The following is a 27,032-nucleotide window of genomic DNA, read 5'->3' on the forward strand; positions in this document are numbered from 1 at the left end:
CACAGGTAAGACAATGTAGTGTGCAAGCGTGTAACCAAAAGGACATGATCACATGGATTTGGATGAGAGAGATTGTAAAGTGAGAAAATGATTATGGGTTAATTACAACTTTAATTTTTTGGATTTGTAATTTCTATTGCAATGTTAACCCCTCTTCATACGTTCATTTTACAAACTTCAAATTAACTCTACTTTTATAGAACATACAGGGAAGCTAGAGCACTGCCAACAGTAGAAGACACCATAAACAATTCTTAAACTTGCAAGCAGTAGAAATTAATCTTATCAATTTCTGATGAAGTGATGATTGTTATGTACAAGAAGATCACAACAGCAAAGATAAACGAAATAGAATAAAACTAGAATAATGAAGGGATCAAGTCATTTCAGCAATTATGGACTTCACTATACTAACATAAAAGCCCGTAAGATAATGAGTTCCATTTCACATCTTACTTTTTATGCACTATCATACACTACATACAGGACTAAGGATATTTCCAGAAGATATACATTCAGGAAAGAAAATTACTCCGTAATTATCAAGAGTTTAAATACCATGCAATATACACTACTTTACAAAGAGCGCCCAAGAGTGGAATAAAGTAGACTAAGGATAAAAGGAGCAAAGATTCTATATATACGCCTGAGACATAACAATAAATTTTTAGAAAATAAAATATAAGAAAAAGGGAGAGGAACATCACTCAATCTTCTCTAGTACTTGCAACCTGGTTTTCCGCTTCCAACCTTTCATAGAGGCGACAAGGTTGACCAGTCCAACAATCTGGCTTTTACTATATACCTGCAAAGGATAGAATTCTTTATTAAAGTTCGTGTGAGAACTTGTAATGAAGCCACATAAATGGAATGTCCTTACCGGGTGTGCATGTGCCCATTGCACATATTCTTTATCAGGAAGGTAGTAAGCCTGGTTAGAAAGTGAAAGTGTAGATGTCCGTAAGAAAATTATATTTTGGCTGCCCCATAATGGAAGCGTCAAACAAGAAATATGTGACATTATCAATAGTAAATGATAGGCGAAAGGAAATTTATTTTGACCTTATGACCAAGAGTATTTTGTATATTAAAACACAAGTGGAGTGTGTTATGTTACCAGGTTGATGAGATCCTTATTATTGGTTCCTTTCTTCCTTACCTTGATATAAGTTTCAACCATTTGTAGCTTGGACTTCACATTCAACGACAAAAGATGTTGTAGCCCATTGATTAAAACCTGAAAGGAGAGCAAAAAAAATCCTAATATAACATAGGGCAACTGAAAGCTACAACTACGACGGGAAGAAAGATTTATCAATAGAATATATTGGTTTTGACGTTTTGTCTGCAATTGATACTTACTCCATAACAATAGACTTGATTGACACTAAGATGTAGAAAAAATTTGTTGTCTTAAAAGCTCAAACTTTGAAAGTATTTCAGACATTGGTAAATTTTTCAATAAAAAAAAGAAAAGTATAGATAAATAATAAAAATATTAAACAATGTAAACAATAGATATATCGGATGTTTATTTTATTAGTGTACGGATGGTTATTTTAATATTAAAATTTAGAAGATTAATTTAGAAGTGTAATGTATTTTTATTTAATTGGTGGTTGTTCATATTGTTCAATAAAGTCATTGTCCCATAGCATTCTCCTAAAAAAAATTACATAATATTCAACAGTGAAATAAGATCAAATTACGATGTATCGCAGGGCCACAATTATTAGTCCATGTTGACTTGAAATTCAATTTGTTCAAAGCACTAAAAAAATATTAACAATAGGTGAATGCTATGCTACTTAAAAATTTGGTGTTTAAATGCAAAAAAAAATATTCATATTTAATTTAAAAGTATAAAAATTAGTAAATTTTAAATATTTAAAATTTATTATAAAAAATAAATTAAACAAAAATTAAACATCAAATAATACACATCTTAAAATTGACCTTAAACATGTCTGAAAAATAATTAACCTGCAGATCCAAGGACATTAGAGCTCGTCCTTCATCACTACATCTCTTCACCCGTGAAAGTCCTTCGACAAGCGTTTCTGCTAGGATCTCAAGTCCATAGTCCAATAGTTTGTCTTGAATCTACACATTCAAAGATCACGTTTATACTTGAAAGACTAGGAGTAGTTACTTTGGTTTTTCGGTTTCAAACATTAAACAATAGTATGAAATTGTAACCGATATTTACCAATTTTTGCTTTGGGTCATCAGAACTTGTAACTGGGTTTATATGTATACATGTATATGTCATATGCAACATCGAGCAAGAGCAATACCTCTTTACGAATTCCACCATGAGCAAGTCGCGCTGCATAATGCTTAAATTCCCCCAGCAATAAATCAACATACCTATAACAACAATTTAAATCAGAACTTCATGCAGAATGCAGCTCATTTATTATTAAATATAATAAAACCGGAAAGAAGTTGCAGCTATATGTTCTGATTAAATAGTATACATTTTTTACCTATATAGTTGTTGTTTCATAGCACCAATAGAGCTAAATATTAAGTTATACCACGTCGTCTCAGACACAAAGGCCAAGATGAACAATGAGGTAAAATACTGTAGGAACTAATATCAGGTATGGATAAAGTAATAGAAAATGCTAGTGATTCTCTAGGATTAAGGCAATACCAAAAAAAGTATCACACTCCTCTCGGTGTGTGTATTATTTACTGATACTGAGAAACATGTATACTGCTGAATATTCGAGAGACTTAACCCTTTCCTAGGCTAGTTCTATTGCCATTGAATATATATTAAGATGATCCAGAAATACAAACCCATTATGCTCTAGACCTAGCTCTTTCACTTCCCATTTAGAATTGGCAATGCGTTCGACGTACCTGTAAAATGTTGACAAAAAATATAGAAATTTGTAACTTTAAGAAAACCAAAATTATATAATAATAAATTTCTAAAGTCATGCAATATATAAAATTGAAAGTTCTCAATGGTGAAAAGGCCAAATTAATTAGGACCAGTGGGTATTTTAAGGAAACACAAGAACGACAATCTGCATTGAACACCAAACACAAGCCTTTGCTAAGAGAATTCTGTGCTCTTTAAGCAACATCACAGAAGATTGCCATTGTGCATATGGTGTGTTTTGCACTTTGGCTGTGTCCTTGTTACTATCTCTTGGATAATAAGATTTCTAAACTGAGTAGGGCTAAACTGATTCTACATGAGTAGGAGTCATTTTGGTAATTTCAGCATTGTGGTATTGCCCACTTCCCTAGTCTGACTTACGATTAAGGGACTTTCTAGTCAAACATTATAAGGATATCATTTTTCTTAAGGACGCAACTTATAACCTAAATTCCTTAGGTGCTTGAATTGCTTTCTCTAATAATAATATAACCAGTTTACTAATTTTTAACCGCCTCATCCTTTGTTTTCTCAAAAAAGTAGCAAAAGTTGTGTTTATTGGAGAACAACACCACATGTATCCAAAGAACATCACATTGGTCCTTTTATTAAACAATAATTTAAGCATCATATAACTTTCCTCATCAACTGATATTTCTAACAGACTGACCCACATTGTCATCATGGAGATTAATTTGAAACTTAAGAAATATTGTTTGATTCATAGCAACAGCCAAGAGTTCAAGTCATATTTACCCATTAACATGAAGAAGGAGTCTTGCTGTTGTCCTATGAACATGCTCTATAAGATCTGGAACAGCATCCACCTAAGGAAATCCTTAGATATCATTATCATATATATTGAGCAATTTTATATTAAGTAAAGGATGAATCAACTAGAGTTAAACAGGTAGATAAAATAAAAATCCTAACGATCCAATCCAAGCATGCTTTTCCACTGGAAGTAGAGACCTCAATAAATATGCTAAGTGTGCCTGAAAATTAAAGGCTTCAACAAAAGTGTTTTAATTTAGTCTAATCTCTCAGACCTCAGGGATGATATTCCACATACCAGATGCACATAGAAATCCTCAAGTACAGTTGTATTACTCTGCAAAAGCATTGATCGGAGATGAGCTCTGGATCTATTCAGTGTCCGAGCAACAAGAGACAGAGCGTCAACAGCTACACACCTTTCCTGCGACATAATAATCTAGCTGAGGAACTAGATTATTTATATGATACAAAATGATGAACTCAAATGCATACCGTGAGACCCAATGAATTCCCTGAAGAATGACCAAAATTCATGCCAGGAGGACTTGTAGGGGTCAACTCTGCATGTACAAATGGTGAACCTAAAGACGTGGGTGATGACTGGGGTTTCATCATCCACATGTCACAGTCTTGCTTTATTCTGGACAAGGCTGTCCTCAGCCGATCTGCAAGTCCCAGTTATATTCAACCACTAGAAATGAATAAATACAGGATTCTTCTATTGCCAATGCTTGAGAATGTAATACCCTACTGACTATATCACTTACGATTATGAGAACAGGGTGAACTTTTTCCACTTGAACTACTATTCAGCTGACCAAAAGTTTCATATATAAAATGGAAAAAAATCTCAAACGACTGGCATATTCCCTGCAGCAGTATACTGAATCAGGAAAAAGAATTCAGAGGAAAAATTAAAACCATAATGATGGCTTATATTTGAAAATAGCAAATCTTGGCAGCGGTCCCGGCCTTTGGGCCCCAAGAAAGGGTAAACAAGTGCTTTGACGGTAGAATGGAGCTTACCTTAAAGAATTCAACATTTATTACTTCTATTTTCTGCATAAGCCTTGCATATTTATCCATACACCTAACATGTTTAAAGCATCAAATAACTCAATAAACCCATTCAAAAAGTGGCAGACACAAAATATAGTACATGATAATAGCTGATTTTGTTCATGCAAAACGGAAAACAACTCACCTTAGCAAACATAGCGAAGATCCAGTGTGTGCTGTATTCTCATCATCATTACAATGGGAAGCATAACCTCTTTTAAGATTCAGTTTTGAAATTCGAGTAGGTAGTTGGCTGTCTTCATCAATAAAGTCAGCAAGAAGATCCTCATTTTCATCTTCAGAAACAGAATCATCACCCTTCATTTGAACTGAATCATTTTTCTTAGGCTGGACTTTATCACCCCCGAAGTTGTTTCTTGAGCCCCCATCAATAATATCACCATGAATCATTCCATTGGGTTGGGAATGACCTTCTTTAGGGGTTGATGATGTTAGCAAAAATGGGTTTCCCCTTCTAATCCAATCAGAAAACCCACTTTTCCTAGCTCTACTGTGTGTGAAGTTTACTGATTTATCCAAATCAATTGCACTGGTATTAGTTGATTTGGTATTAGTTAAAGAAATCAATGGTGCACCATCACCAGTAAGTCCAGCAAAACTGACAAGTTGCACTGTATCTGGAGGTAATTTTAACCAAGAATCTTTCTCCAAAACCACTTTAAGTGCCTAAAAATAGTAACAAACCTACAAAATTAATCATTATGTATGATTTTGGATTGCATATAGAGCCATGATTTGCAGATCTCAACCTAGTACCTAGTACTTATCTCTAATATCATACAAGGCTCAAAGGAAATCGCAACCACTATGATAAGAAACAATTACGAAGAAGGAGAAGCGCTTAGTTCACTTACATGTACATTTTGTTTATGAAAAGTTATAAAATAGTTTTCACAGACGAGCTTCAACTTCTGCCTGAATTCAACTGCTTCAATTCCACAAAAGGCTTCCCCAGCCAATATGAAGACAGTGAGGTCTTCATAATTTTTCAGGAACTGATGAATACTAGCAGAAGCAGCAGCAGAAGAAGAAATCAATACTGACACACGACTAGTAGTAAGATGCCATAAATTCTTGCATCCTCTTTGAAGAGTTTGTGAAACAAATGCTGTTGCTTCTTTGCGAAGATGATACCATGGGGAATCAATGCTTGATTCTATATTGTCCTCCTTTCTAGAAGCCTCAGCAACTGGATCATGAGAACCACTTGATGGTGAACCATCATTTACATTATTTTCAGCTAGTGAGGTAACTGTTGCAGATTCCTCCCTATAAGACGAGCCACACATTACATCCCCAGGACTGAACACAGAATTGTTGCTGGCTCTTACATCTGAAACAACTTCCTGAGCCTCACCTGGACTGCAGGAAATGTCATTGTTGCACGTATTTGAAGTTTGGTCTACTGAATCCTGCAGGTAAAATTGACCAAACGTAATTAGAATGAATAGCATATATCAAAAAACTAAATTCTTGTAATAGTGCACTCAGCGTGAATAGCTTTATTCCTAGTCTTGAGATTAGATGCATATTGGTGTTTAAATTCTAGTTATACATGTAATCTACCATTGAGTAGTACTTTGCTCGACCAAATGCAAATCAAACCTAGGTTTCCTCGAACTTCCTAATGATTGGGTTTCATTTCATAAGTAACATGTTCCTTTTATGCAGTAGCTATATGGGCATCAAATGGAACATATTCTGATTATAAAGAATTGAGGAATACTCTGGAACCATTTACAGGAAACTATTTTAAAAAAAGAGCTATTGAGCTTTTACTGAAAATTTTAAAATTTCCCCCCTGGTAGTGTCAAATAGTATAATTGATGCGCAAAGGCAATCCTACCTAATATGTATAAGACGTTATTGTCGCTTTAATAGGGACATAAAGATTGAACTCCTAACTGCTTGGGTCATAGATGCTTTAATTCAATGTAAACAAATGATAACACACACACACACAAAAAAAAAAAAAAAAGAGCATCGGCTGCTGATAGGAGGCCAAGAATAAATACTGACCTAATTCCAGCCTATATGAATATATGTAAGCAGAGAAGAAAGTAATATCTCGTTAGAAGAAACCCAAGTTTACCTTTCTTTCTAGCTGAAAATCCATAATTTCGTGGTATGAACACATAATTTCAAATAGAATAGCCAATGTTCTTAATAAGCACTGTCTAAACTTAGATTCAGGTATGTGAAGGCATAGATCGCTGTAAGTGAGCCTGGAATCAAATAACATTTATGAAGCACAACAAAAGTATTGTAATTGGTGACTACAAGATGGTAACTAAGCATGTGAAGGGAATTGAAAAGTACCTACTATTTTGTGAAGGAAACTCTTCCTCCTGCAAGAGAGACCAACATTATAATTAAACAAGTTCTCTGCCAATTTGGATGAAGGGAAAAGAAATTATAATCCTCTAAATCAAGCAGTAAAAACTTGTGCTTATCCATCTCTTTCAACAATACCGATTTCCGTTGTTTTCTTTTCACTCATTAAGAATATATTGTACTCTTAAGACTCATGAATCAGACTGCAATGTCACGGATTATTTACTGCAATTAACTGATAATAACATATACAAGAAACAGAGAAAATCAAGTAGACAGATCTTTAGCTAGTCGCTAACAAGAAAAGTTAAATAATTCAGAATTAAAATACATCAGGAGCCTCTTAGAGTTGCTTAACCCATCCATCCCAAAATATCACAAACTAGTACCCATATTGCCCCTATCCCAAAAGGGAAAACAATAAATCATGTTTCCTGTTTTACTTTTGCCTTCGTAAAATTTCTAAAACAGAAAATATTAAAACTGAAAACACAAACCAAACAGGTAGAAACCCAGATGATCCTACAGAGGAAGTCGGAAAGACCATATTGTCATACCTCTTGCACAATAAATTTTAACACAGAGTTGGTTTCTGATATAACTTCTTGCATGAAGAAACTTTGTATCTTTTCAGCAAGGCCAGTTGTATCTCCCATTAATGCATATGCATCGATTACCTGTATCAACTCAGCTTGTATTACATTCCGGTTTGATAATATATACCAGTAGTCCAATAGAAAATCTCAGCATACACAGCACATCCATTGGGGTCAAATGTTGATAGCGGTTTGTTATATATAAACGAGCCATGTTCTGACTTTAAATTGAACCAGAGATAGATATTATTGTCATAATGAAAACATGCTAATAAAAACATGCGTGAGCAAACATGTGATGATGAAACAAACAGATGTTTTTCAGAATGTCTTGCTAAATGAACCTGGGTAAGTCATAAAAACACGTTTTGGCAACCAATTTTTTTTTTGAAAATATGATAATGTGATGATAGTTTATTTAGTTAAAGCTAGTCCAAATTAGAAGAACCTATTGGCGTGTGATTGACTACAGTAGTTCAACTGTATATGGATTTATGTTACAAAACTAACGTTCAACCTCCATACATAATTTTTAATGTTGCCAAATATGTCATTGAAGGAAAAGTACAACAAACCAAGTACAAAGGCTCATCACAAAACTGTCTGCTTGCTACTAGCTCCATGAAAATAGAACAACAATCAATTTCCTGCGAAAGGAAATAAAAATACAAAACATAAAATCTGCGCACTCACTGTTATATAACCATCTTGCTTGAACTCCTGGCATATTTCCAATAAAAGACCATCCAGCTTCTGTAGAGTTACTCCTAGCCAAACCTAAGTAATCATATGATTGAGGAAATCAAGCAGTTAAACATATCTTATATTGTCATCGGGAATTTGTGTTTTGACACAAGTGCAAAAGAATGGATTTTATTACATAAGTTACTCGGATGTAAAGAAAATATTAGAAGACAGCTGTATTCGTAAATAGTAATTTGTTATTCACCTCCACACCCTGACTCATCTCTTGTATTACTGAGAGCTCTGACAAGCTATCTAAGACTTGCAAATACTCAGAAAACACTTGAAATGCCTGCATAATTATCAATGTAAAAAAATTGTACGTTTTGGAACCTAGGTTTCATTCAAAATAAACAGCAAAAACAAATAGAACGCCATACACAGCAGCAAAACAAATAGAGAAGAACACCTTGCAGTAACTCCCTTCCTCAACGAGGGATTCAAGTGTTGATTTCATAACAAATGCACGATGAAGTTCAGTCAAGATTGGAAGCAGGTCCTGTGAATGTAGAAGCACGCATCATAAAGTTACTGCCAAATATCATTCAAAGTTTACACGATCATGAAGAAAGGGAAATCAAAACACAATGGCACAGGAGAAAAAATTGGTAGCGTTTGGCGCTTATCTATGGAGAGAGAGAGAGAGAGAGAGAGAGAGAGAGAGAGAGAGAGAGACCAGAAGAGCTTGTTTCTTTTTTGAATAAGAATTCACAATCAGATCCCTTGAAACCTCATTGACAGATGATGTCAAGTGTCTTCTTCCATTCTGAAAAAAAAAACCATTAAAAATAATCCAGTGAACCATAAAATTCTTGTAACAGTAGGAGTTGTCAAAAACCTTCTGAAGCTTATATTACCATGCTGATGACATTAGCAATCCTCAAGTCTCTTTCTAATTCCCTGACCAAATTCATCCCCTTCACTGGCCAAAAGTAAATATATGAACCTTTGGTAAACTAAATGAAATGAGTCAAATGACCCATAAAAGGCAGCTAGAAGGTTCCATATACAGAGCTTCCCGAATTTCTAAATAAACTTGGAATAAAGGGGTTCACTATTTTAGTATAACGTATTATTGTATTCTTCCATATATAGTTATTTATGAATATAGAACCATGAACTGTAGTTTTGGATTAGCAAATGGGTAATCACAATAATTGGAAAACATGAATTTTGATAGTAAAGAAGAGGTGGATGCTAAAGGCATAACATTATCTACTAGCACAAAATAGTTGGTGAGAACTAATCCTTGAACTTACCCATTACTTCATGATGCTCCATAACATGACGTGATAAATGCTCCGCTACTCTATCCAATTGTGTCAATCTAAGGGCAGCCTACATTAAAAATCACAGACTAAGGCATCTTATCAAAAGAGTTGATGCTGTGCACCAGAATTGAGATTGCATACTATCATCAACTGTGGGTTTAAGAAGGACTGTTCAAATTAGAAGTAATACAAAGGAGTTATTTCCTCAAAACAGTTAGAATGCATTCCACAAACAGTAAGTGTCAGTAGGAGGAACTATACCTGTTTTTCAAAATATATCTTCTCGTTTTCGTTAGCTGAAAGATGCTCCAAAACATGCCTAACTGGATCAAAATCCTGCAGCAAGATATATTTATCATAAATTTCTAGGATTTGCCAAGAATTCATTCACCTTACTAAAACAGTGATGAAATCCATATAATTTTTGTTCATTTCTATTAAAAATGAGAAGAAATTATTTGAAATTCTTGCATGTGGATGCAAGGAAGTACTGAGAAACTTAATATTTATTTACTTACAAGTTACAGACGTTGTTCATCTTCTTCTAATAATTATTAAATATGTAAATAGATGTAAGTAAAAGCATAGCATTTTTACAATTTAAAATGCTACGTCCCTTCAACAGAAAGGAGGATGCAAGAAAATATCAGCACACAATCAAAACTAAAGAGACGCCATCACATAGCACCTCTTCATAGAATCCATCCTCCAGTTCCTCCACCACTTGATCATGAGGTCTCCTCCCATATATGGAACTCAACTCCTCGGAACTCGTTGAAAGGCTATACCTCTGGTGAGGAGGCAATCTTGCAATAGCACGAGCAATTGCAGCTGCCGCAGCAGCTCGAGCAGGAATCTGCAGAACAACAAACATTCATTTCACATTCATTAAAAGCACGAGCTAAAACTCCAAGTCGCACGGAGCAACAAATCAGAATATCAGATCACCAAAAATCATATAATCCGAAACTCGAAACGAACACGTCTCTAAAACGATTGAAAAACTCGCACCAATCGGACACATCACAAACAATGCATAACAGATTCAAACACGTTGTCTGAGCTAAACCGTAAAACAACAATCAACGATTCAACTCCATGGATTCAGATAGGAATTAACTGAAACTAGAAATGGCGCATTTGAATCTTCTTTCATTTTTATTTACCTCGGGGCGATCGGAGAGGGGAAGCAGCTGGCTGCGCGATGTGGTGGATATGACGGAGTTCAAGATCCTCTCTCCAACCTTGGACAAATCCATTGATGACGATGGTGCTAGTCCTTCCTGGGATAACGAGAAAGGAAGCAATAAGAAAACCCTAGAGGTCACGCTCAATTCGCCATTGGAGTGGTTGAAGATGAATAACGGATTTCCGAGAACGCTTTCAAATGGAAGAAACATCTATTTATACTCTCTCTTTGGCGCGCGCGATCGAGCGGGAGGCTCAACTCCAGTCACCTCGACTGACAGGTAACAGTTTCATTATTGATTTCAATTCAGAGTGAAGCTATGCAATTAGATCTGATTAGTGAGTGTTAATTAATTAATTTGATTTGGTTGGAGGGTAATTGAAATTAGAGAATGAAGATTTTTTAAGCTGCAGTTCACGTTAGTTAGGATCGTCTCTTCTCTGCTCTGCATGAAACAATACCGAAATTGATTATTGGTTACGATGTATCATGCATACAAGTCCCTTGCATAGAAATACAAACTTATTATTAGAAAAATATTGTGAAGGTTAAACCAGTATAAAAAATTTGTTTAATTAGCAGAGTGCCACATCAGAACCGGTGAAAAACGCTAACAGCCAGAAACACATGCTCCACTTTAGGGGGAAAAAAATTAAAGTATAAAAAGAATGATAAATAAATATATTAATATATTTATAGTTGATTTGGTGTTTTTGGAGTTTGTACTTGTTTTTTATATTATCGATTTTGTTTTTGTACTGTTATTATGTAAGACATTTCGTTAATTATTTAACTTTGACTTTACGGTGATACTACATTGAAACTAAATAAAAAATTTTTGGATTCAAACAGGACACTTTAAAATTTAAAGACCAAAATAGGATTACGCCCAAACGTAAGAACTAATTTAATAATTTATCCAAAATTAAATATGGAATTACATCAATAACATTTTTAGAATAATACTACATATTCAAATATTTTTTACAATAGATATGGATCCTCTAAATTTTAAATTTCAGGATAAAGTATGATCTCTCACAATTTATTTTATAGGTGGGACTAATAGAAAATATGAAAGAGAAACTATTCGAGGGTGAGATGTCACACTTTACTCTCTAAAATAAAAATACAAAATTTAGAGAATCCAAATTCTTTAACAATAGATATAGTATTACTTTAAATCTTATTATTTAACTTAGTTAAACTTGATTTATAAAAAAATTTGGATATATAATATTATTCATATTTTTAATACAGTTATATTAATTGTACATTAAAATAAATTATTAAAATTAGTCACTAATATAAAATATATATTAAAATATAAATATACATTAAAAATTAAAAATAAGTTAAACAAACATATATATTTATAATGGCTTATTGTAGTTGTAACACCCTAACTTTTAGCACGTCATGATCGTACCAAAAGTGAGGCATTACTGACCTGTTTTTCGTATTTACTATTTAATACTAAGTCTTTAGTTCAATTTTGCGTTTCAATTTTTAGAAAAAAGTAGAAAAGTTTTGTTTCTATTAATTAAAATCATATATCAAGAATCTCCAAGCAATACTACTCACATAGTTAATAATAATAATAAATATCATACAAAGGAATTCAAATGAAACTCAGATACAACTCCTATCCCTCTGTATAAAATAAAATCTTAACTAACAAATGCAAGGGAATTCTAGAAAAGCGACTCAACACATAAACTTAACTCAAATAAGACTAATAATCGCCCGCAGCTTCAAACTGAGTTTTCGAACATGTGTCACTGAAAGGGTGGAAGATTTTGAGGTGAGAACAAATCACGCATTCTCAGTAGAGAATGGGAATGCCGTAAGAGTAATGAAATAAAATGCAAATAATTAACTTTACTCAATAAAACTATATTTTTATCAAACCTTTTGAAAATACTTTTTACTATTAGTTTATATAATTAATTACGTTCTTGAAATTTTCCAAACTTAAAGACAAATTTCAATCACAACCTCAGTTCTCAATCACCTCAATACACAAACTAATAGCACAGAAAACAGATCAACACACAAACAAATAGCAATAAGACAAACAGCACAATCACAGAGAGACAAGATAAGCAAATACAATCAAATGCAAATGTGCAAACAATGATGATGCATGTCTAGTCCTATCGCAGGTAATGAGCTCATTTGTTGGTTTCAACCCACACCCGACGCAATCCGACTCGCAAGAAAGATAAGGCATTCCAGCGGCATAACCTCTGCAAGTTTTTACTTCTTGCTGGCGCTGATTCTCCAGCTGAAGTATGCCGAACATGACCTCTGCAAGTACTTGTAGGCGCTGATTCTCCAACGGAAGCATGTGCCACTTTCTCCTGGAAGCCATTCCATACACACGGTCATCCCCGTACAATCATTCACACATAAAGCCCACGGCCTCTAGTGAGCGTTACGTATCGCCGTCCTCACTGAACCGTCTCTATTGTGTCAAGTGAGCGTTACGTATCGCCGTCCTCACTAGACACTTGGCACTAAGGCCCAACAACACTCAATATTTTTCAATCATTGTTCTCTGTTCTTCTGTGGCAAAGGTCCCTTTACTTAATAAACCGAATTCAAGTCATTTTTATTTAAAACCAACACCTCTCTTTATAACCTTTCCAAACCTCCGAAACCACTTTACTTACAACAGGTTCTTCTTTCATACAAAACCAGTTCTTTCTTAACCATGCTTTTTCCAACCCAACTTTAAAACCATTTCAGATTTAAACATCTTTAAAAGAATCATTTATTAAGTAAATCTCACGGCAGGGTCTTGAGACTTTAGGGAGGACGACAATCAAACTCAAAACATAAAGTCTTTCTTAATAAATCAAACTCAAACGTAAATCGTTTTTTAATAAATCAAAAACCAAATAATACAATTTTTCAAGTCTAACCTTTTTCTAAATATTTCAAACAAAGTCTTAAGTTTCATAATAAAATTTCGACAGCATCTCCCCTAAAACTCAGACTTTGTCACCCTTTTCAAGTCCCAACCGAACCATTCTCAACCTCTTTTCAAACATTTCCAAAATCAGAAATCATTTTCAAACCTCAGTTCAATACCAACAAATCAAATCGACTTTCCAACTCAACAATCAGAATTCTCAGTATTCATAAACAATCAAGAAATCAAATACATATTCATCACATTCAGTCACAAATGCAATTCAAACTTATCATTCAGTCATTCCAAACAATCATAAATTATTTGCAAATATCCACTAGACTTCCATGGCATTCATAAATTAAAAACAGTTAATTTCAACATGAAATCCCCTACCTTCGTATGAAATCAGAATCAACGAAAACTTTGGAGAAGTTTTCTGACCGAGCTATTAAAGAAGAAAACGTCATAAATCGTTTGTGTCTCCTAGAACTCCAATTGGCTGAACTCAAGGAAAAGAAGACCTACATTATTGTCAATTTTTACCGGACAAAAATAACTCTAACGTACAGATGAGAAGAATACGAATATTTTTATCAAATTTGATTTTTAATTGAAGTTACAAATCTCAAGAAATCAAAGCCGGAAGATCAAAAAAAATCACGGTTCTCTCTCTTTCTCTCTTGGTCACGTTCTTCTCTTATCTCTTCATATTGCTTCGGTGGTGATTATCAAACAAATGAAAGATGATGATAGGTGCTTAAGGAAATAAAAAGAATAGGTGTCACATAGGTGTCAACAAACCTTATCTTTGGCAGTGACTCAATTCGACGGTAAATAAAAGACCCTTTTTATAGCGACGTTGTGAACACTTGGAAAGCGAAGAATCGGTGCGTGAACTCATGAGCTATACCTGATGAATGCTGCTAATTTTTTTTTACTCTTTTTAAGCTCTTAGTCTTTCAGTCATAATTGGTGATAAATGAAAATACCTAATTCTTTTGTACTTCTTTATAGAAATACCTTTATTTTATATTAATAAAATAACATTTATTTTTGAAAAAAAAAAACTATATGTTTGCCTTTTTCTTAATTTTTGTTTTCTTAAGGCTTAAGCAAAAAAAAAAAGAACCAAGGAAATTAATATTAAATAATAATACTAATCAAGGTATCATAGTTTCATTAAATAAAGGATTAGCTGTACACGGTCAAAATAATCATCTACATAAAAATTAAAATAACTATCAGCATACCTACTAAAATGATCACCATTAAAATAGAAAAAGAAGATAAATAAACAGAAGAAACAACTATTATGGTGAAACATAATTTTAAAAGATTAGGCATGACAAAAGCGATATTGTTGTGAAGCATAGGGATCAAATCATGAAAGAAGCTAATCATGCTTGGGTTTGAAGAAGAAGAGCATAGTGGTATCATCGGTGAGAAGAGGCTTGAAGACATGGGAGAAAGCGAAGCCGGTTTGGAAGAGAAGTGCGAAAACAGCGGCAGCAACGTTAGGCTGAGCGTTGGAAGGCGAGGCACGTCGAACTGACCGGCGAAGGTGAGGACGGTGTCGGTTGGAGGATGCGGCAGCATCGGTATGGCCGGCGAGGAATTCAGTGAGGACCGGAGAAAATAACGGTGAGTTTTGGACGTGTATTGAAGGTTATGGTAAGATTAGAAATAACCATACGTAGTGTGAATGGGTTTAAATGCTAATCCTAATTTTTTAAATTTTAAAATTTAAAATTAAATAATTAATTAATAACCTAATTTTTAATATAATTTTATCTTTTTTTTAATCCATTGTACACATTGTACACAATTAATATTGGTTCCAATACTTTTTCATATATATATATATATATATATATATATATATATATATATATATATATATATATATTAAAAGGCCAAGTTTCATTTCTTTTTTTTTTATTATATGTACATAATGGACATAATAATAATAATAATAATAATAATAATAATAATAATAATAATAATAATAATAATAATAGTTCAACTTAAGTTTGTCTATCAAAATAATTTTTAATAAATAATTTAAATTAATAGAATAAGTCATAATTAAATTAGACTTCAATCATTATAAAATTCTATTTAATTATTTTTGTTAAAAATATTTTTTTTAAAAAATTACATCTCAATATAATATTTTAACTCACAAATAATTAATTATTTAATTTTCAAAAATTTTGAGTCTTACAGTAGTGAACAAATATTATTTTTTATCAAAATATAAAGACTGTTTGGAGAAAATAAAATTAGAGATTCAATTTTAATTTAAAAATATTTTAAATATTTTAAATATTTTCAAAAACAAAAATTAAAATGCTCGATTTTAATTTAAAAAATATTTTAAATTTTGTTTAATTTTTGAAAATAAAAATAAGAGAATCTAATTTAATTTATTTTTTAAAATAAATCAAAAAGTTTGATTTCTAATTTTTAAAAATAAATATATCATGTAAATTGATGGATATAATTTTTGCGCTCCATTATTTTTTTAAAAAAAAAATAAAAACACTAATTTTTATATGGCACATATTCAAATAAAGATGTAAATATTTTTTATTAAAAATATTTATGTTAAAAGTATAATTTATTTATTTAGTCACGTTTAGAAAAAAGATAATATATTTATAATATATAAAAATTAAACTCTATAATTTATCATCTAATAATAATAATAATAATAATAAAACATCTTCACATATAAATAATTATCAAATCTTTACAGTAAGATCTACCTTTCTATATACTACATTTATGAATAGGTGAAGTCTCTGATGTAGAAGGTGTTGTGCTTTTTACACGTGTAGACATGACGTGGTCGCTAGCAGGCAGCAGCTTGTGATACGTGTGTGAGTTGGAGGACAGATATGACATGTTGTAGTATTAGTCTCCTCTCATATTTGAATCTGATGCTAATATGATGTGATATAAAAATGTTGTTAGTTTCTGTAATTACTAATTACATTGACGGTAGCTTTTTTTTGAACATGACATTTACGGTAATTAATTAGTGTGAGATGAAGTTGGGCCTAATTTTATTGGGGTTTTTTAATTTTTATTTTTTTTTATTTACCCAAACGGTATCCCCCAACCCGACAGGTTGAAGACTAATCCATCGCGAATCTGAGCTCCATTTAAGGATCTGTCGCTGGCCAATGAGTTGCTGCATGCACAAGGCGGGTTTTTTAATAAAAATATCGTAAAATGATACATGATATTATTTGACTACGTGTCGCAACAACATTCGTCCATGTGTTATTCATTATGTCATCATTATAGATGCACCAAATTAATTCCTCATTTTGCATTAAATAATTCATTTTAATCCCTAAAATTGAATGTCGTGTATCAATCTAGTTCACTAGTTTTTTCTCTTTTTTTATTAATTCAAAATTCTTAATATCATTTTATGATTTTTTATTAAAATAAATAGACTAAAAAAGTTATAATCAATTAAATTGAATTAGTTAAATTTTTGGTATGATAGAAATTTAATTTGGGTTTAAGAATCATCATTATTATTATATTATTATACTAAATGATGGAGGAGTGTATAATAATATTTTGTAATTATTTTTATAATTTAAGTATTTTATATTTTAAAATTCAAATAAATATGTATATAAATTTTTTAATACATTAAAATTTTATTGCAAAATAATTAATGTTACAAAATATTTTTTTGGGTATGTATTTATATGTTTTTAATTTAAAAGTAAAAGTCTAAACTTGCCTTTTTCTTTTAAATTTTAGATTAATTTTCTTAAATTATATTTTAAAACTCACTAATGTTTAATCCGTTAATAAATTTGTCATGTTTTTTTATTCCAATATTTCACTACAATTACAAATTGAGTCCCATTAATTTTTCTTAGTCATTGCAAAAATTAAAAAACCCTAACAAAACTAGGCCCAACTTCATCTCACACTAATTAATTACTATAAATGTCATGTCTAAAAAAAAAGCTACCATTAATATAATTAGTAATTACAGAAACTAACAACATTTTTACATCACATCACGTTAGCAGCAGACTCAAATGAGAGGAGACCAATACTGTAACATGTCATATCTGTCCTCCAACTCACACACATGTCACAAACTGCTAACGACCACGTCATGTCTACATATGTGAAAAGCACAGCACCTTCTATACCAGAGACTTCGCCTTATGAATATGGTACAACTGAACCATCCTCTATTGTCGTACACACATGGACCATATTTAAAATAAAAAGTGTCCACTATCTCTTTCCATCTATTTCACCACTAAGGCATATATTATTTAATATGTATTTTAGGAGAAATTATAACTTATTATAACTACTCATATTAATGAATAATACTTTAAATCTTTTTTTTTTAATTTTTGATATAATTACATTAAAAATATCATAATAATAATATTATTATAATTAATTTTAAGTTATAAAATATTTAAATTTTATCCTATTTAACCTACTTATATATCATATGACTATTATTATTATTACAAAATGTTACAATTCGTAATTCGCTTATGAAAAATATTTACACCAACAAATAAAGAGAAATTTATCTATTTAAAAATAATTCTATTAGATGATTAGGTATAACATAAAAATATTTATTATATTTTTAAAATAAATTTATGACAAAAATAATCTTATTACTTTTACTATTTATAGTTTTTTTTAGTTTTTGTAATACTTTACCTATAATTATATTTTAAGATCTTTATAATTATATTTATTATTTCAATATATTATTTAAATTAAAGAATTAATTTGGATTATTTTTTAATATTATTTTAAATTTGTATCACTTGAGACATTGTTTGACAAAATGAGTTAAAAGAAATATTAACAGATACTTTTACTTTATACTATTTAAATTATTCTTATTAAAAATAACTTATTTAATATATATATATATATATATTCTTAAATTTTTTATTCTTAATTATCATTATAGACGTAATTGAAAACTTGTATCACTAAAAGAAGAAAAATAAGTAGATATAAAAAAATCTATAAAAAATACAAAAGATAAAGTTTTTGTACTATAATATAAAAAATTATTACAGATTCAAATTATAAAATTTTTATCAAATTCATCAAATTATATTTATCATAAAAAAATTCTATCAAATTATAAATTACTAACTCAATAATTATTACATATTTAAAATTAAATTAAAGGTTACAACAACTATTTTTATACTATTAAAAAATAAAAAATATTAAGTACAACTGTCTTAAATATAATTACACTCTAAGTCAGCAATGACACTAAAACACCATCTTAATTAAAAAAATTATATAGTCTCACGCTTATATTAAAAGTCAAAGTAAATTATTTTAATCTTAAAAAAGATTTTCAACAATTACACTGCTACCAATATATTTGTCCCAATAAAAAATAGTGAAACTCAACTCCTATTACAACAAATAAAGTATATAATACTACAAAAATTTTATTTATGCAAAACATCATTTATATTCTTTATTGATTATAGGAACTAACTTTACCAACACTAATATTATCATATCTAGATGACATATCAATTAAGAGATTAAGGAGCCAGAAAAGTAAACAAATCCAAAATACATCTTGATGAAAAACATACATACATACAAAGATAGAATAAAAAAAGATAATAAAAAATATATACAAGTTAACAATTCAGAAAAAAACATATCTTCACAAGAACATATAAAAAAATAAATAAGTCGAACAAAAAAAAAAAAAAACAAACACCATATAAAAAGACTATGTCCATCAATTAAAACAAATACAAAAATAAAAACAACAAATAAAAATGTAGCTTTATATATACAAGCTTAATATAAAAAATTTATGTATTATAAAATATTTTAAATAAAAAATACATCTAATTTAATATAAATTTATATATATGTTAATTAATTTTTAAATAATATAATACTTATTAAAATATATTTTATATTATCATTAATTTAACAAGTCTCCCCCGTGGTTATAATTTATTTAGAAAAGGTAGTATAGCCCATTAGCCCTATATGAAGTCTTCAAGAAGTTACGTGTGTGGCGTGCATGCCAGTTACTTTATGAATAGCCACTTCTATGCCTCTAAATAATGATAACAATGATGACGATGGACATCGTGGACGATCATTGTTGTTGTGATCATAATTTGACTAAGACAAAATAATGTAGGAATCAGAATCTAATTAAACAAGATAATAACACCTTTAAAAGGTATCGTGATCACGACCAGAAGAAATTTAATTGAGAATAAATAAGTACTCTATATATCCAAATCCATATTAAAAACCATAGTTCTATCTTTGAAGATATACAGGGAATGAAGCTCACGATTTATTAGAAGATAGCATAATGCATTACATATATGCGGCATACTATGGGGTAGAAATAAAATTGTTTTTATATGTGTAAAAGGACAGGTGTCAAAGCATCAGTAATTTATGTGGTTGGTTCTTGAATAAAAAAAATTAATTACAGCACACAATTATTGATTTCTTGGTCTTACACTAAATTAAGAAAGAGAGTCTCTGTCTGTGACTCTGCCTCATAAAAACTACTTATTATTTAATTTATTGTTAATAATATGTGTATCACTAACTAAATTAGGATTAAGTCTATTAGATGAAAAAAATAAAAAATAAATAAATATTATTGTAGAGATTAACTTAAAAAGAAAAAAACAAAAAAAAATCTGAAAACTAACTTATTTTCACTTTTAAGTTATTACTATTGAAAAAGGAAGAATGTATAGTTATAGGTAATTATTATCTGTTTACTGTGGTTATTAACAAATTTAATTTGTTTTTATAATTATATGTCCTAAATACATTATTAATTATTTTTATTATTTTACATGTTTTAAACTTTTAATTATGATAGAATGGCTTTAGCCTTGTTAATCGAAAATGAAAAAATAAAATTTGAATAAATACCAATACTTATTATGGATATAAGCATAGAAATCGAAATAAATAATTTTCGTGGACTAGAATAGAAAAAATATCGAAGGCTCATAAAAAAATGGGTCTAGACTTCTTGCGAAAATGATTTGAAAGATCCAAAACTAAAAATATTAGTATTTGTTTTTGTTAGCAACAACATAATAGAAGCAGTCAATCAATATAGATTGATCTGAGTTCTTTTTTTTTTATCACTTAGAAGGCGTGCGAGATGAAAGTCTCATATATAGTTTTAAACGAGAAAAAGAAGTGAGGAATTCTCTTTTTGACTCTGGCTCTAAATTAAATAATCCTCTTTTCTTTTTGATAAATTACTATTATTAAAGGTGTCTTTTTTTTTTTAATAAGAGACAAATATCAGTTTTTACTTTCTATTGTAGTTTTACCTATTTAATTAAGTAAATTAAGAATAATTTAATATATTTTTTAATTTATTATAATATTTTAAGATCCTTTATATGAAATTTGATTTTTAAAAAATTCAATTTATTTTTTAATAATATTATTAAAGATAAAGTATATTTTTTATTCTAATATTTGTGATTTTTTTCAAAAATATTCTTACGTTTAGTTGCATTTAATTTTGTCCTAAAATTTTTATTAGGAACAAAATTAAAAACTTTATTTTAAAGATAGTGTTGACACAAATAAAAAACGTCACGAATAAAATTAAATAAATAAAAAACGTTAAGAATAAAATTAAATAAAATAAAAAATTAGAAATAATTTAAAAAAAATTATAGATATTAAGGACAAAAATATATTTTATCCTATTATTAAATATTTAAAAATAAATAACAATTTACAATTAAAAAAGTATTATTTTAATTCATAATATTTGGACTAAATTATAATTTTCTCCTTAATATTTGAAATATTTTATTTTCGTTTAAAACATTTTATGTCATTCTAATTTAGTCTTTTGTTCAAAATTAAAAAAATTTCTTCTAAAAACAATGGGATATCTTTAATAATAATAGCTTATCAATTCAATTTATAAATTAAAACATGTAAAATATTAAAAATATAAAAATGATTAATGATATATTTAGGACATATAATTATAGAAATAAATTAAATTTGTCAACCACAATAAATGAATAATAAATACCTATTACCTAAATTATACATTCTTTTCTTTTCAATAGTAATGACTTTAAATTCTATGAAAAATATTTTAGTTAATATTAAAAGAATATTATTTTTATTTTATTTTTTTAATTTTTTTCATCTAATAAACTTAATCCTAATTTGATTAGTGATACACATATTTATTAATAAATAACAAAAAATCAAATAATAAGCTGTCTCTACAGCATAAAGTCACACACTCTCTTTCTTTTTGTGGGTCCAACAAATTAACAATTGTGGACTGTAATTAATTATTTTTCATTGAATTATTTATGCTTTGACACCTGTCTTTTTATACATGTAATAAAAATAATTTTATTTTTACAACCATATTATGCCCCTATATATATATATATGCGTTTTATAGCTGTTTTTCTAAATATAAATATAGATGTATTTTGTAAAGTTGTGTATGAATTATGAAATTTATGAATGAAAAGGAAATCAAGAACACTCGCAAAGCACGCTTGACAAGATCATCATGTGCATGCATTAAAAGGACTCAAAATTCTATATATTTGAAGGGAGAAAATAAAAACCTCAAAACCAAACCATATATGCGAACCCTTTTGTTGTTGTTGTAATTTGCAACTATGAAGCAAAACCAGCACCCATTAATAATATTAGCTTTCAACTTGCTTCTTTTCTTTATGATTTTTCTCGTATGCCCAACTTACTCGTTAACGATTCCAAGATTGAGTCCCATTGCTGAATGGGAAAAGACTACTACTGCTGATGATTATTCAGATGTGAAAACATTTTATTACAATCAAACTTTAGATCATTTCAACTATAATCCTCAAAGCTACCAAATATTTCAGCAAAGATATCTCATCAATTTCAAATATTGGGGCGGGGCTAATTCTAATGCTCCAATATTTGCCTTGTTAGGTGCTGAAGAACCAATTGATAGTTCTCCCCCATTCATTGGATTTTTAACAGATAATGCTGCTTCCTTTAGTGCTTTAATATTATACATAGAGGTATACTTTACTTTAATTTACAAATTCAATCTGCTTGGTTTAGTAAAGTTTTTTTTTTTTTGAGAGATTAATTATGTGTATGTTTAGAGTTAAGAAAAAAAAAATGTATATATTTATTCTTGTAGTTTTTAAAAATTAAGGGTGCAAATAAAATATTTTTAAAATTAAAAAATTTAATATTTTTTGTGTCTTAAAAATTTTAATATATTAACAAATATTTAAATTTATTATTTATATTTATTATATTCTTTTTAAAGGTTAATAATTATTTACTAAATATTATAAAAAATTTATTTTTAGATTAATTTAACAAATAATAAATTACTTTTTTACAGAACTGCATTTTCTTTAATTTAATTCGTTCTTTTAATTTCTGTTCCATCACCAGCATCGATATTATGGAAAATCTGTGCCATTTGGTTCTAGAGAAGAAGCAGTGAAGAATGCAAGTACTATTGGATATTTCAATTCAGCTCAAGCACTAGCAGATTATGCACAAGTCATCATACATGTAAAAAAGACACTACACGCCAAAAATTCACCCGTCATCGTAATTGGAGGATCATACGGTGGAAGTGAGTTTAATTTTTCAATTATTCACCGGTGGAAAATCAGGTGCAGTCGACTTCACGTGAAGTTGATACCTGAGAACCGTTAGATGATTTGACTAAATTTTCATCTAATGGCTCTAAAATATCAACTTTATATAAAGTCGACTTCACCTGAATTTTCACCTTATTTACTAGTTCTCTAATTAGGTTTCATGCATGATTTTTCACTTATTATTTTTCTCTTCCATTTATATAATATTTTGATAGAATTTAATTTGTTACTACGTAGTGCTTGCCACATGGTTTAGGCTCAAATATCCACACTTAGCCATTGGTGCCTTGGCTTCATCGGCTCCAATTCTCTACTTTGATCATATTACACCACAAGATGCCTACCACTCAATTGTGTCAAGGGATTTTCGAGTAATAATCTATATATATTGTATTTTATTTATTTTTGAAAGAGTCATAAAAATAATAATCGACATGCTTGGATGCAGGAAGCTAGTAAGACATGCTATGAAACTATAAGAAAGTCTTGGGCTGAAATTAAAAGAGTAGCTTCTCAATCAAATGGTCTTTCCATTCTTAGTCAGAAATTCAACACTTGCGAGTATGAACTCTATTTTTATTTTTATAATTTTTTTTATGCATTATCTTATTAGATTTTTAGTTTCTTTAATAAATTATAAAAAAATTAGTTTTAATCTTTATCATCAATTTAATTTGTTAAATGCTAATGTGATATGATTTTGAACATTTAACCTACTTATTAGGGTTAAACAAACTAACAATATAAATTTAAACAAAAAAACTTTCAAAAAATTTTACCAATCAAAATAAGAGAATTAAAAAAAATACTTATTGTAATACAAAGTAAAATTGTATAAAAATTATAGAGAGAAGAATAAAAATAAATATAATTACATATATATGTTGTACACTCTCTAAATATTATTATTATTATTATTATTAAAATATTTTATAAAATCAATAATTAATATATATATGGTTACTCTTTCTAATTGCAGACCATTAAACCAAATTGATGGCTTAGTATACTCTTTGGAACTAATGTATATATCTGCGGCACAATACGATCGTCCACCAGATTATCCAGTTAATGTGATTTGTGGCGGTATTGATGGAGCTTCTTCTAAAAGTTCAGATATTCTCAGCAACATATATGCAGGTGTTGTGGCTTTTACGAAAAGCAACGACACATGCAAAGTTTATTATGGCCCATTTAATGGATCTGAGACCAGTGAGGGTTGGAGGTGGCAGGTAATAATAATTAATTGCAATTTAAACAAAGTTAATTAATGATCTTCAATAACTATTTCGTTTTGCTTGCACCTTTTTGAGGGAAGCTAACTCATGAGTCAATTTAAACTGGATTCGTGAATGACTTGATAAGATAAACTCATTAACTCATAATGAGTTGATAAGACAAATTTAAGTCTGAAATTGAGTTCATAAATTAAATGAGTCGAATTATGTTTGGATAAACTCAACTCATTAATTTGTAAACTGATTTGATTATATATATTAATACTCATCTCCTATATACATTTAATCTATATTTTTAATATTATATATATACATATAAAATAATAATATATAATTATATATATATTAATAATTTTAATTATTTAAATTTTTATATTTTTTATATATAATTTTGATATAGAACATAAATAAAAAATTTATAATTTATATTGATAGATAGACAATATATAAAATTAAATTTTTTAAATATTTTTTAAAATATATAAGTTATAATAATTTATTGATATAGAATTATAAATTATGTTCTTATTATTTGAGTCAAACTCATAAGCTTTCGATAAATCAAACTTAAATTTAAAAAATAAACTCAATTATTAATAAGTTAAACTCAATTTTCATGACTCGAGTCTCATTTCCAACCCTATATCTTTAAGCTAATTTTATAAGGAGAGTGCTACGGGAACAATAAAAATTTTGAACAACATAAACAACCATCAATCAAATGAAAATATACTACACCCTAATTTAATGTTACTAATTAAATTTACTCTTTTAACCATATTAATTCACATTGTTTACACATTGTTCAAAAACCTTATTGGTTACCTATACTTTTCTATTTTATAATGGCACATTAAGACTCATCACTCATAACAGACATGATGAATTATTGCAATAATATATATATATACTGCAATAATATGGTATTTATTTTTCAAATAAGTGTCATTTTAACAAGCACAAACTCCCGACCCTATTATTGATCTTAAAAAATGATATTTAATTAATATTTTGTTGTACATTCAGACATGTAGTGAAATGGTGATACCCATCAGCATAGGAAACAATTCCTTATTAGAACCTTCCCCTTTTAATTATGAGAGCTTTGCGAGGGATTGCAAGGAAAAATTTGGTGTTGCCCCTCGACCCCATTGGGTCACTACTTATTATGGAGGCCATGTAAGTACATCTTTAATTTGTCACATCCAATTTATTTATATGTTATTTACTATCATATATTTCAAATTTAATATTTTTATGAACGTTAAAGATATAATAGATGTTACTAAGATGATGTATAGCAACTACTAATAAACATATAGTGTATTACAAGTGGTGGTCCTCCAAAAAGATATTCTTTATTAATCGTTTAGCAACTACTAATTAACGTTTTCGAGATTTCTATAGAATTATAGGGACCTAATAAGAATTTTTTTTTTTTTTGTGGCTAATTAATGACAGGATATCAAGTTAGTTCTTAAAAAGTTTGGCAGCAACATCATTTTCTCAAATGGGTTAAGAGACCCTTATAGTAGTGGCGGGTAAGCATCTAAGCCATATAAATTACAAAATATTATTGATTATTCTAAAATATTAATAGTAAACATTTGTGTGAACATGTTATGTATTATTAATAATTTCAGGGTTCTTAACAACATATCAGATAGTCTTATTGCTGTCCACACAGTTAATGGTATGTTCCTACATTATATTAATAAAATAGCTTTTTTCATGGTCTTTTTATAAATATTAGAATTAGAAAGCTTTATTTATTTGTCAATTTCAAATATTACCAATTTTTAGGATCTCATTGCTTGGATATGTTGGGTGCAAAGAAAACTGATCCAAACTGGTTGGTGGAACAACGGAAGACAGAGATTAAGATTATGAAAGGGTGGATCACTCAATACTATGCTGATCTTAAATAAGTCCATTCAAAGACATGAAAATTTCATATATATGACTATATGAGGTCTTTATTTGTGAAACTCAAATAAAAGAGTTAGTTTTGGTTAATCCATTATTACTTTAACTTTGGTTTGCTTTAATAATAATATTATTCTTATGAAATATTAATAATTATAAATTGGCAAGAACCATATACCAGAGAGATTCGTAAAAAGATTATCATTTGGATATTGTTGCAAGACATAAAGTTTAAATCACCATCAATTTTCTTTTTCTTACACCATATTTTGTCAAAAATTCATCAATCAAATTAAAATTCTTCGATCCAATAATATATTATCTCTAATAAAGAGAAAGAGAAAA

At 29.3% G+C, this 27,032-nt stretch overlaps 2 protein-coding genes across 2 annotated transcripts; one reads left to right on the forward strand and one right to left on the reverse strand.

Moving 5' to 3' along the window:
* Nucleotides 1-252: 252 nt before the first annotated feature.
* On the reverse strand, nt 253-11,363 carry LOC112772962 (uncharacterized). The gene is made up of 25 exons (XM_025817988.3): nt 10,865-11,363; nt 10,387-10,554; nt 9,960-10,034; nt 9,687-9,765; nt 9,285-9,349; nt 9,104-9,193; nt 8,837-8,926; nt 8,633-8,719; nt 8,377-8,460; nt 7,645-7,764; nt 7,073-7,101; nt 6,846-6,978; nt 5,608-6,165; nt 4,878-5,419; nt 4,700-4,763; nt 4,441-4,543; nt 4,166-4,338; nt 3,969-4,094; nt 3,653-3,723; nt 2,809-2,871; nt 2,298-2,370; nt 1,984-2,103; nt 1,160-1,237; nt 881-931; nt 253-805 (listed from the first exon to the last, which is right to left on the reverse strand). The coding sequence occupies exons 1-25, from the start codon at nt 11,096-11,098 to the stop codon at nt 704-706; spliced, it is 3,378 nt and encodes a 1,125-aa protein (XP_025673773.1). The 5' UTR covers nt 11,099-11,363; the 3' UTR covers nt 253-703.
* An 11,041-nt stretch (nt 11,364-22,404) lies between these two features.
* Nucleotides 22,405-26,777, forward strand: LOC112772436 (uncharacterized). The gene is made up of 9 exons (XM_025817381.3): nt 22,405-22,920; nt 23,309-23,495; nt 23,761-23,894; nt 23,972-24,084; nt 24,503-24,755; nt 25,788-25,940; nt 26,223-26,302; nt 26,405-26,454; nt 26,565-26,777. Exons 1-9 carry the CDS (start codon nt 22,531-22,533, stop codon nt 26,687-26,689), a joined length of 1,485 nt encoding a protein of 494 aa, XP_025673166.1. The 5' UTR covers nt 22,405-22,530; the 3' UTR covers nt 26,690-26,777.
* Nucleotides 26,778-27,032: the final 255 nt, after the last annotated feature.

This window comes from Arachis hypogaea, chromosome 18, assembly GCF_003086295.3.
Source record: "Arachis hypogaea cultivar Tifrunner chromosome 18, arahy.Tifrunner.gnm2.J5K5, whole genome shotgun sequence".
In the NCBI taxonomy this organism is placed as follows: domain Eukaryota; kingdom Viridiplantae; phylum Streptophyta; class Magnoliopsida; order Fabales; family Fabaceae; genus Arachis; species Arachis hypogaea.

Coding starts and splice junctions, on each gene's coding strand:
- LOC112772962 (XM_025817988.3), bottom strand. CDS start 11,098: ATGTTTCTTCCATTTGAAAGCGTTCTCGGAAATCCGTTATTCATCTTC. Junction 6,166..6,845: donor ATTTTCAGCTAGAAAGAAAG/GTAAACTTGGGT, acceptor TTTTACCTGCAG/GATTCAGTAGACCAAACTTC. Junction 4,095..4,165: donor GGAATTCATTGGGTCTCACG/GTATGCATTTGA, acceptor ATTATGTCGCAG/GAAAGGTGTGTAGCTGTTGA.
- LOC112772436 (XM_025817381.3), top strand. CDS start 22,531: ATGAAGCAAAACCAGCACCCATTAATAATATTAGCTTTCAACTTGCTT. Junction 23,496..23,760: donor TGGAGGATCATACGGTGGAA/GTGAGTTTAATT, acceptor GTTACTACGTAG/TGCTTGCCACATGGTTTAGG. Junction 24,756..25,787: donor GTGAGGGTTGGAGGTGGCAG/GTAATAATAATT, acceptor TTGTACATTCAG/ACATGTAGTGAAATGGTGAT.